The sequence below is a fragment of the Calliphora vicina genome, chromosome 5, assembly GCF_958450345.1.
Source record: "Calliphora vicina chromosome 5, idCalVici1.1, whole genome shotgun sequence".
Classification (NCBI taxonomy): domain Eukaryota; kingdom Metazoa; phylum Arthropoda; class Insecta; order Diptera; family Calliphoridae; genus Calliphora; species Calliphora vicina.
In genome coordinates this window covers 8,282,351-8,294,105 of record NC_088784.1, presented here as the reverse complement: position 1 = coordinate 8,294,105, position 11,755 = coordinate 8,282,351, and the positions used below count along the sequence as shown (strand labels likewise).

At 31.4% G+C, this 11,755-nt stretch overlaps 1 protein-coding gene across 1 annotated transcript; it reads left to right on the top strand.

Annotated features, from left to right (window-relative positions):
* Positions 1–9,892: 9,892 nt before the first annotated feature.
* LOC135962489 (trypsin-like) lies at positions 9,893–10,722 on the top strand. The gene has a single exon (XM_065514446.1). It carries the CDS (start codon positions 9,904–9,906, stop codon positions 10,666–10,668), a length of 765 nt encoding a protein of 254 aa, XP_065370518.1. The 5' UTR covers positions 9,893–9,903; the 3' UTR covers positions 10,669–10,722.
* The last annotated feature ends 1,033 nt before the right edge of the window (positions 10,723–11,755 follow it).

Below are 11,755 nucleotides of genomic sequence, written 5' to 3'. Positions count from 1 at the left end.
TGTTCACTCTTAATTCTATACAATGATTAATTGTTATAATTGTAAATTTATCAGACAAGTACATTATATCATTAGTGGTTTACAACAACTTGATAGTATAACAGTTTTAAAATTCAAACGTTTACAATCTTGAATAACTTAGGGCCATTATTACAACTTGCCGTTATAGATAAAGGTAACTTTAAGCAATAGAAAAAGGTAACTTTAACTATAACGGCAAGTTGTAATAATGGCCCTTAGATTGTTAATTTTAAACAAGTGCATTTGATGGAGTGCACTTAGACAAAAATAGTTAGAAAGTTATAAAGACATTTTTGAATTAAATTTATTTTTGATCAGCCATTACCGATAATTTCTCAATAAAAATATTTATTTTTATTTGCTCAAAAAACGAATTATTTACGTTACAAGTTACAAGGCTTTATAAAACTTTTGTGGTTTTTATATAAAACTAGTTGACCTCCCCGGCTTCGCCCGGTAGCTATTTACTAATGTTAGTTATTCAAGTTTCTCCAACCCACATACACCTGCCTGTTCTTATTTATTTGCAAATAAAATATGTAAATTTGTACTGCATACTTTAGGGGGCTTTTTTTACAAACCTTCTCCTGAAAATTTCGAATCGTATAAAAAAAAAATCAACCAAATCGCTCCAGCCGTTCTCACGTGATGCCATTACATACATGGACCATTTCATTTTTATATATATAGATAAAAGATTGTTTTCCAAAAATAATAATGATTGCAGATTATCGTTATTTTTTCAATAAATGCATTATTAACGAAGTTAAAAGAGCTTATAGAATTTTTGAGTTTTTTCATACTAATGATCGATGATCGATGTTTGGTCAAAAATATGAGTGATCTCTGATTATCGTAATTTTATCAATAAACGAAGTTATGGAGGTGTAAAGCATTTTGGAGTCGTTCATACAATAATTTAATTTCTGGCTAAAAATGTAAATAAAAAATCAATTTTTGGTGAAAAATATGAGCGATCAAAGATTGTTGGTACATATTTTTTCAATAAACGCATTATTTACAAAGTGTTAAGTATTTAAAGAATATTTGAGTTTTTCATCCAAACAATAGATTTTTGCTCACAAATATGAGTGATTTCATAATCTTAACAACTGATTTTTTTCTCAAAAATTTAAGTGATCACAGATTACACTATGCAACAAATGAAGATTTTTGGAAAAACACACGAACTGAACAGTATAGATTCGATTCTACTACCAAAGGATAGTAAACCCCTATACTCAGTTTTGCGATTTTGTTGACCAATTTTTTTTTATGAGTGTCCAAACATTCTGGAAATCAATTTTTTACGTTTTTAGGTTTGAGTAAAAAAGTTCTATGAACGCAAAGCACTGATCCTCGAAATAGCTTCATATTTATATAGTTCCATATGTTATTTAAATATGTACAATGTTTTTTTTACTATCGTACTGTAAATAACGTCACAGTGGACACTTTTTTAAAAAAAAAATCAGTTTTTGGAACACATATACAAATATACTGATATTTTTTTTTTCTAAGAATGTTATATAGCTTCCCAAAAAAAGACCATCGAAGCCCGTCCAATGACTATATACATCATTTAAAGAAACTTCTTGGGAATGTCTTTGTAAAAAAATTATAGCCGCCAGCACCCGCCGAAATACTTTTTTTTTAATTTTTACGGAATGGAATTTTTAGAAATATTTCTTTATTAATTATTGATTTTTATATATCTAGACCCTACTGTAACTTGAAATATAGTAAATACAGAACTTTTTAAAAATTTTGTTTCAGAAAGACATGAAAAAGTATTTTTTTTTAATTTTTTATTAATGTTTTTTATCTGTATATCTAGACCCAACTATAACTTGAAAAAATTTTTATATTGATCTTTTAAAGATTTTTTTTGGAATCGGAGATACCAATTCTATATAAAAAGATCGCCAAATAATTTTGTCCACCTAGATTTTGATTTGGAACCACAATGCAGTTTTAGGTTGAAAACAAATAATAGCAACAATTGTAATGTCAATGATTTAAGGACATTTAGAACTATATTATTGCCAAATTTTGTTTTGATATCTTTAACCATTTTTCATTAATTCAAATTTTATATTTTTTCTTCATGGAAAATCACCATATCGCTCATTTGCTGCAACAACGTCATAATTAAAAAAAAGTCGTTTCGAGAAAAGCGACTTTGAATGTTTTATGACATTATGCTATTTCTTAAATAAATTCTTAACAGATCTTGCGATTTCAAAAATAAAACCTGATTTAAATAGTAGATGTTAATATCTTTCTGATCTGTATTTAACACAAATTTTTACTTGTCAAATATACGAGAAAACATGAATTTTAATTTTGACGTTTGCAACAAAAAATAATTGACTTTTTTGAAAACTATATGAAAGATTAAAGAACGGCGCATATTTTGTATTACTCAGTTCAAAACAACCGGATTTTGTGTTATGACGTTGTTGCAGCAAATGAGCGATATTATAATTTTTTTTTCGTATTTAAGGTAATTGACGTCCAAATAAATATGTTTGTTTATATTTTTTTTAGAAAAAGAAAAAGCTATTTTTTTAGCAAACATTTTTAACAAAATTTTTTTGGTGGACTCTTAGCTATATTATTGTCATATATAGTTAAGCGGTATCACCAAGTCTGAATTAGCTGTTGGCTTAAAACTGATGACACCTTTTTTTTGAGGGCCCACTGTTTTTCAGATTCTTTGGAGGTCCATACAAATAAAATCGAAAAACTGATTATAGGGTTTTACTACGTTTTGGTAGTAGAGTCGAACCTATACTGTCATGATCGTGTGTTTTTAAGGCATTACATATTTATAATCTTACAGAGGTGTGTTTATTGTTTTTCTCGAAAATATGAGTAATCACAGTTTATTGCTATTCATTCAATACAGGTATTATTAACGAAGTTCGAAGAGTTTAAGACTTTATATAAAAAGTGTAGATTTTTTTCAAAAATATAAAAGACAACAGATTAGGGTTATTTTCTCAATCAATAATATTTACGAAATTGTAGTGGGCTTAATGAATTTTTTTAATCAAATTTTTGGCCACAATGTTATGGATCAATCTAAAGCACTTGTTATACTTTTTCTTGTGAATTAAAAATAAAAAAAAAACATGACGTAGATTTAATGATATACTCGTATAATATCAGCGTGCTTATATATAAATATTAAAAATTCATACAGCTGTATTCGGCTCTGCCGAATCTTATATACCCTTCACCAAATTATACTTCAAAATAAAAATTTTAAATATTTGCAGGTAAACAAAAATTTTTTTTTTCAAATTGGTTTTTTTTTTGTAAAATTATTTTTTTAATTTTTTAAATTTATTTGTGAAAAATTTTTTTGTTCGGTTTAAAAAAATATTATTCCTGATTTTGACCTACTGTAGGTCCAACTTACTATGGCCTTGTATAAGTCGTTGCAAATGACATTGAAATTTCTATATAGTAGAAATTTTGTCTATATTAATGATTTAGTAATCCAGATATAGATCAAAAATAGGTCAAAAATTGAGGTTTTCCTGGTTTTATCCTTATATCTCAGCCATTTGTGGGCTCATTTTCTCGATTTTAAATAGCAACTGAACCGGATCTATAGCTGATATATTGATGTATGAATCATATAAGTTGTTTGGGGGCTACGGAAAGTTGATTTCAACATACCTACGGACAGACGGACAAACAGACATGGCTATGTCGACTCCGCTATCTATAAAGAACCAGAATATACAGTGACGGACAATACAATAGAATCACTACATATGAATTCGATTAAAGCGGTAAAACTACAAAATTTGATTTCAAAATTTAAAATTTGTTCATTATATATTAATGCTCATAACGTAAACAATAAATACAAAAAAACTAAATAAAAAAATAACACATTCTTATGTTAAAAACGATGTCAAATCTAAAAGACTAAATAAAATATGCGACATTCAAATAGAATCAATCAGTCTTAAAATGATTAAAAATAAAAAATCATCATAAGAATTCGTTGTTTTCTTAATATTTTGTTGCATATCAAATTTCATCAAGACATTTGTTATTAAAAAACAATTATGAATGTTCAATTATTTTTCTGAGAGGGACCTTGCATGGGGACTAGAGACAAATGTTGCCCGATTTTTGCCATATTTTACAGTATAATTTCAGAGTACTTAGAACTAATGTGTGCAAAAGTTTATCAGGAATGCCGCATAATCAACATATTTATGACTGCTCAAACAGTAATCCAGGGGGACATTTGTATGGGGGCATGGGCCGATGTTGCCAATTTTCAATACCAAACAAACATTAACAATATAGTGTATCTCAGCCAGCTAGCTTCTTTCGTTTGGGCCCTATCTTGTTTTCAACATACAGACAGGCGGACGGACATAGCTAGATCGTTTTATGAGGACCCAGAATATCTACATTAATGTGGGTCTGCAACAAATATTTTGATTTGTTACAAACGTAATGACAGAATCAATATAACCCCCATCTTTTTTGATCGTTTGTATAAAAACAAGTTTAAAAATTTGAAAATAATAACAACTAAGTATGACACTTATAAATGTCAATCACTTTAGGGATTTTCCTTAATATTTTTTTTTGCAAACTTTAGCAAAAATATCTTTGTCCCAAACAATAGATAAGTTTCAAGTATCAATATGTAGTATTATATTTAATACCGTTACAACAATAAATTAAATGAATCAAAACAAATTTAAAATATATTTTGTTTATGTATAGAGTAATAAATAGATTATAGATATAAAAAATGACTAATTAATGACGCAAAGCAATTGGAGCACGCGTCTATTTTTAAGAAATCAAAACATTAACAAATTTGATAAGATATTTAGACAGGTTTTTGACATGAGGCGAGTGTGGAGTTTTGATAACGGTACAGCTGGTATTACATTTTAGTTAAATATAATATGTCAGATGTAGGCTTTTTAATATAAGAAAAACAAGATCTTAAAGTCGATAAGGAAAATTCATAATTATTTTTATTTTCCCATATATAAATAAGTAATAGGCTTGTTTATGCTATTCTGAAGTGTTAAAAAATATATTTTAATATTTATAAATCCAGTCTCCAAATAGGGCATAAATAAATCGTTCCGACCTACCATTAAATTTTCTAAATATTTTGTCGATAATTTACTTGGTTTTAGACATTACAAACATATTTTTAATTTAATTATTTTCACTACTAGTCTAATATATAAAAATCTCGTAAGATAATAAAATGCTTTGTCAACATAGTCTACATTTTGTCTATCACTTGAATAAAATTCTTTTATTAATCTTACATTATTTAAATCAGAAAATAACACTCCACTTTAAATAAGTAACCATATTTTGAAATGTCTTTGATTGTTTTGCACTTACTACATTCATAAATGTAGAGAAGCCCTTAAGAGCTAAAAAGATATAAGTTGATAAAATTGGGAGTATGATTTAAAATAGATGGCGTATCTCTTTAACAAAATTTTTAGTTTGCTTTGAAAATGCCGAATTTTGTGCCAACAAAGCGTCATATGCGGGAAGTTTTGTTTTACTTCTTTAATTTGAATAAAAGTGCCGCTGAAGCACGTGAATGTCTTCCATCGGTTTTAACATGCGAGAGATGGTTTGTTAGGTTCAGAAGTGGTGATTTTGATACTGCAGGCAAAGATCGCCAGCCAAAACCGTTTGAAGACCAAGAATTGGAGCCATTACTCCATGAAGATTGTTATCAAATTCAGAAAATCATTTGGAGCTACTCAAGCAGCAAATTTAAATGTTCAAATTTGCGAGCAGCAGGCTTCATCCAAAAGCAGGGAAATTGGTTACCATACGAATTGAAGCCGAATGAACTTGAAAAACAAGTTCGCATGTCCGAAATGAGACTTCACATGAAACTAAAAGCCTCTAGCTTTTATTGGTTAATCAGTGATTATTTAGAATTAAGCCTTGAATATAAAGCCATCATGTATTACATCGTTTTAAAACCAATTTGTACGTATGTAGTTCAATTATGGGGAATGGCTAGCAAACCCAGTATTGATCTTATACAGAGGGCCCAATCTAAAATTCTTAGGACCTTGACGGGACCAAGAAATGAAAACATCCACAGGGACAAGAAGTGTCTTAGATTTACATGAGCACCGGCCGCATTGGCCATATCTCATGGTGGTCTAAACACCGGATAGAAACATGCGTTCTTCACCGCCATTGAACGCCTCGCCAAAGAACGCTCAATTTGCAAAGTCTCGCACAAAGATTGCACGGATCATTGCACAAACCCCTTGCTCGAGAGCTCGGGCTATCTAATCCCTGCCATCCATAGCTAGCTAATCAACTAACAAGCCCTGGACAATTATCAGAACAGCAACATCCGGCCTGGTAATCCAGTCCGATGTATGATCTCTGACTTCAAAAGCTTCCGACCGATAAAAGTCAGAGTGTGCCACTATAATGCACACTTCAGACCTCGATCAGGAACCAAGCCCACCGACCAGTACATCACGGATGCTACTATCCCAATACATTTCCTGAGCACAAACGCTAGTTGTTATCTGCTATTTTCAATGGCTCTGTTGTCCTCAGCAACAGCACTCAGAAGCTTCATTTGGTGCACCGAAGTTCGTCACTAGCCCGAACATCAGTACTTTAACCAACGATCTTCTTCCCGCGATTTTGGGTTTAAACCACAGCCAGCACTATCGTCACCCGGAATGACCAACCCAATGATCCTACAGGACCGAAGTCCTGGGACCAAGGATCCCCGTGCTACTAGATAAGACTCTAGTCAGCTGCGAATTTAAAAGAATTAAATTCTCACCAGGAATGAGGTCCGTGCACCTCGGAGCCCGGGTTTCGCTCCATATTTCCCCTCGAAGCACAACACCAAGGTCTGGAGCTAACCAAGATGCATTTCCGTGCCCCGAGGGGATATCCACAGGGACAGGAAGAATTCAAGAAAGTCCGTGAGAAATATGTATATTGTAAAACTGCAAACCATCCAACCCGCTTGCAAGACAACTCGTGCAGAGCCAAACCCGTTCAAGTCTCCGTAGAGCTGATCTACACCCCGCTAAGATGAGCACCATTTATCCATGAAGCCTCTATTGCTAGATTGCAACTAGTTATTTTTTAAATACTTATTGTTAGGCCTATAAAAGGCAGATTCAATAAACCATCACATGATAGGTTCCATGCAACTGATTCGTTGATTCGAATGCAACTGATTCGTTTGAATCGAGCATTTGTCGAAAAACGCTCAGAATATGCAGCCAGACATGAAACCGAAATATTCCATCATGACAACACTCGGCCACATGTTGCAATACTGGTTAAAAACTATGAAAAAGCTAAAAGTTTGAGAAATTACGCATTTTGGGGATACTCTCCCCAAATTGTTACCAAATTGTTTACCTTTTAAAAACTAAGGTTTATTTCCTTTAAATAGACCGGATACTTTTGATTGCAAATAAAAGCAGTTTTGTAGTTTAAAACTTGTAACAATTCTTTATTTATTTAAATTTATACAACAACACTTTAAATAGTCACTCAGTGTTTTTATACACGTTTTTAAATTCGCAGAAATACACTCATGCTTTATAATGTACAAGTTATACACTGGCAATGCAGTTGATGCTTAACGATGCTTTAAATTAGACTCATCGACTACTGTAACTATTTATAGACACTGCCATATTCATATGAGCAGCCTAGATTCTTCTTAACGGTCAAAACTCGTATATTCGAATTCTAGAGCTTTCGTTTTCAATGTTAGCAGCTTAAAGATTTGTTGTGCCATACTTAAAAACAATGCTAAATAACATTGTTGATAAGTAGAAGCTTCTGCTGATGGACATGTTTATAAACATGATGAATGTTGCAGGCAGTCGCTACAGACAGTTAAATTCAAATCGCTATTGCAAATTCGTAACAGTATTATGCATTTGAGTTGACCAAAACTTGGTCCAACTGTTAGTTTTTTACTCGATTTAACTATGTACAGTGAGCCTCAAAATTTGTTAACCCTCTAAACGGCAAGGCTGCCTTTAGGCGGGTATGTTAAATGTGTGTAATGCTGCTTTATTTGGTTATTTTTCCCGTTATAACGGTAAATATGTGTAAAGAGACAAACAATTTACTTATTGTGATAAACAAGAACGTGAACTTATCTTTTGTTTGTTTTTATTCCAACGTATTTCTTTTTTTTCAAACAATAACCTGGTATATTATTTTACCTCGAAATAAAATTGGCCGGTAAGAGGGTTAAGATCATAAAAATCATTATATTCTGACTTAAATCTTCTTTTTTCAGAACCAAATCTATTATTCAACTCAATCTCCATCAAGCCAAAACTTTTAAATTTTAATCGATGGATAGATTTTAGGATTTTTATTATCTTGAAAAAAAATCAAATAATTTTTGGTGTTTACTCACTTTTGAGGCTCACTATATGTCTTGTTTTCAAAGTACAGGTGGCAAATTTTGAATATTTTCAAATACAATTTTGCTTATGAATTTATTTTGGACCAAGGACATATCCTGTTTAAATCGGTTCATGATTTCACCTGGCTCTCAAAAATTAAATACAATGTGGGATAGACCTTCATATAGAAGTTCAAAATAAGATACATATTATAAAGCGAGATACTGTAGGTCAAAGGTAACCCCAATTTTTTGGTATAAATCCCGGATGTTATGCTTCCTACAAGTTTAAGAGTATTAACCACTATTATAGAATTAAATTTCCTTCGTTTTGTTTTAAGATCATTTTTGTGTCCCATTTTTATACCCTTCACCTTCGTCAGAAGGGTATATATAAGTTTGTCATTCCGTTTGTAATTTCTACATTTTTCATTTCCGACCCTATAAAGTATATATATTCTGGATCCTTATAGATAGCGGAGTCGATTAAGCCATGTCCGTCTGTCTGTCTGTTGAAATCAATTTTCTGAAGACCCCAGATATCTTCGGGATCCAAATCTTCAATAATTCTGTCAGACATGCTTTCGAGAATTTTGCTATTTAAAATCAGCAAAATCGGTCCACAAATGGCTGAGATATGAGGAAAAAACCAAGACAACCTCGATTTTTTACCTATTTTTGACCTATATCTGGATTACTAAGACATTAATATAGACAATATGGATATCTAATGATAGATATTTCAATGACATTTGCAACGACGTATATAAGACCATAGTAAGTTGGACCTACAATGGGTCAAAATCGGAAAAAAACAATTTTAACCCGAATTTTTTTTTTTTTTTTAAAAAAAATTTAAAATTTAAAAAAAAAAAATTAAAATTTAAAAAAAAAAATTTTAAATTAAAAAAAAAATTTAAAAATTTAAAATAAGAATCGAAAAAATTTTTTTTCCAAAAAATTAAAAAAACAACTTGAAAAAAATTTAATTTTGTTTACCTAAAAATATTTAAAATTTTGAAGTATAATTTGGTGAAGGGTATATAAGATTCGGCACAGGCGAATATAGCTCTCTTACTTGTTAATTATAATAAAGTTTTAATTCTTTAAAGAATCTTTCAAAGAACAAAATTTGTGCGAAAAATTGACTTATTACATTTTTCAAAGAAACTTCTTCAAATAAAGAACTCAATAATTACTCAGCAAATTCATAAGTGTTATTAATTTCAGCACACACATTGTCTTATCTAAAAGTATTGCAGAATATAATATTACCAATACCAAGTAGGCCAATGGATCCATTGCAGGTATCAATAAGATTTCGATAATACCAAAAGTACTTTGTTCCAAATTTCTATGTAACTGTGAGTTTTGTGCAAGAATAAAATATAAAAGCAAGTCGTTTGGCTGCACTGCAGAGTAGTCTCTTTGACAAAATGTTCCGTTTCGTAGCTGTATTCGCCTTTGTAGGCTGTGCCTTCGCTGGTACTCTTCCCGATGACTTGGATGGCCGTATTGTGAATGGTGTTGATACCACCATACAAGCCCATCCCTATCAGGTTTCGTTGCAAACCAACTCCGGCAGCCATTTCTGTGGTGGTTCCATTGTCAGTGAAGACATTGTTGTAACTGCTGCCCACTGCATGCAATCCTATTCCGCTTCCCAATTCAAGGTACGTCTTGGTTCTACTGAATACAATACTGGCGGTGAAGTGGTGGCTGTTAAGGCCTTCAGATTCCATGAAGGTTACAATTCCAAGACCATGGTTAATGATATTGCTGTTATTAAATTGGCTTCAGCCGTACGTGAAAGCTCCAAAATCCGTTATATTAAATTAGCTGAAAAGACTCCAGCTACTGGTACTCCTGCTGTGGTTACTGGCTGGGGCACCAAGTGCTACTTGACCTGTGTTAGTTTGCCCAAGACTCTGCAAGCCGTCGAAGTTGATATTGTTGATGAGAAGCAGTGTGCTTCCAGTGAGTACAAGTACGGCAGCCAAATCAAGGAAACCATGGTGTGTGCTTATGCTGTCAACAAAGATGCTTGCCAAGGTGATTCTGGTGGTCCATTGGTGGCCAATAATGAATTGGTGGGTGTTGTTTCCTGGGGAGCTGGCTGTGCTCGTGCTGGTTATCCTGGTGTATACAGTGATGTTCCTTCCCAACGTAGCTGGGTCGAAAAGACTGCCAAGGAATTGTAAAGTTCTTTATTTTCTGAACTAATAAATGAAAATTAATTTTTTTATAGTTGAAAAGTTCTGGTTTTAGTGTAGGAGTGAATACTACTAATTGAAGGATTCTATTAAATACATTTGAGATTTATGTGTCTCATTTTTGGTTTAAAAGTTTTCAGAATATTTGTTACTCCTATAAATTTATAAATGGGCGTATACATTTATATACAAATTTATGATGCTTTTAAGTTTTCAAGCTTATTATCTTTATCATTAACCAATCAGTTTGTAATTTTTTTATACAGCTGTAAGCTAATCTACAATATAATTTAGATTGATTTTATAATGAAATTTCTTGAATGATAAGAAATTTGATGCTTTTTATTATTAGCTTATGTTTTATTTTTACACTAATTATTCTAAAAGATTTAACTATTTTAAATTGAAGTACTTAATGGAAATGGCTGATTAGAAGATTATTATTATAGACATGAATGAAACTACTTTAGGTGGACGTACACGTGTGACTGACTTATCACGTTTTTAAAGTCCTTCATATTATTTTAAAATATAAATGGCTGATTAGAAGATTAATAATAATAGACATGAATGAAAATACTTGTACGCGTGTGACTTATCAGGTTTATGAATAAAGTCCTTCAAAAAATGTGTGAATTTTCAAAACTGTGTTAAACAAATTGTAAAGGTGTAAGAGTTTCTAATCGGGATTAACGTTAGTCAAATCTTCAGTGTGTATTTCCTGTGGATTAGATAATAATATAATTAAATTTGTTTTATTGACCAAATTAGTGTAAAAAATTAAGTTTTTTATCGAAATCCTTAAAGATCAAATCGTAGGTATGCAAAATTGTCCGGAGATATATTGATAATCCAAGATTTCTATAGATGATTAATTATTCAATATTCCTTATCCAGTTTTTCGGCACACTACAGCTTCTATTTTGATACATTTGTACAATATACATTTATTAGAAGTATTGTCTATTGTTAGCTATGACCTTTTCCCATCTTTCTGGCAAAATATATATTCCGAGCCCAAAGAACTGCTCATCTTTTGAAGCCTAGAGCAATTCAAGCTAATTTCGGATAGTCT

What these genes read in the sequence shown, in the direction of transcription:
- LOC135962489 (XM_065514446.1), top strand. Translation starts at nt 9,904, where the DNA reads ATGTTCCGTTTCGTAGCTGTATTCGCCTTTGTAGGCTGTGCCTTCGCT.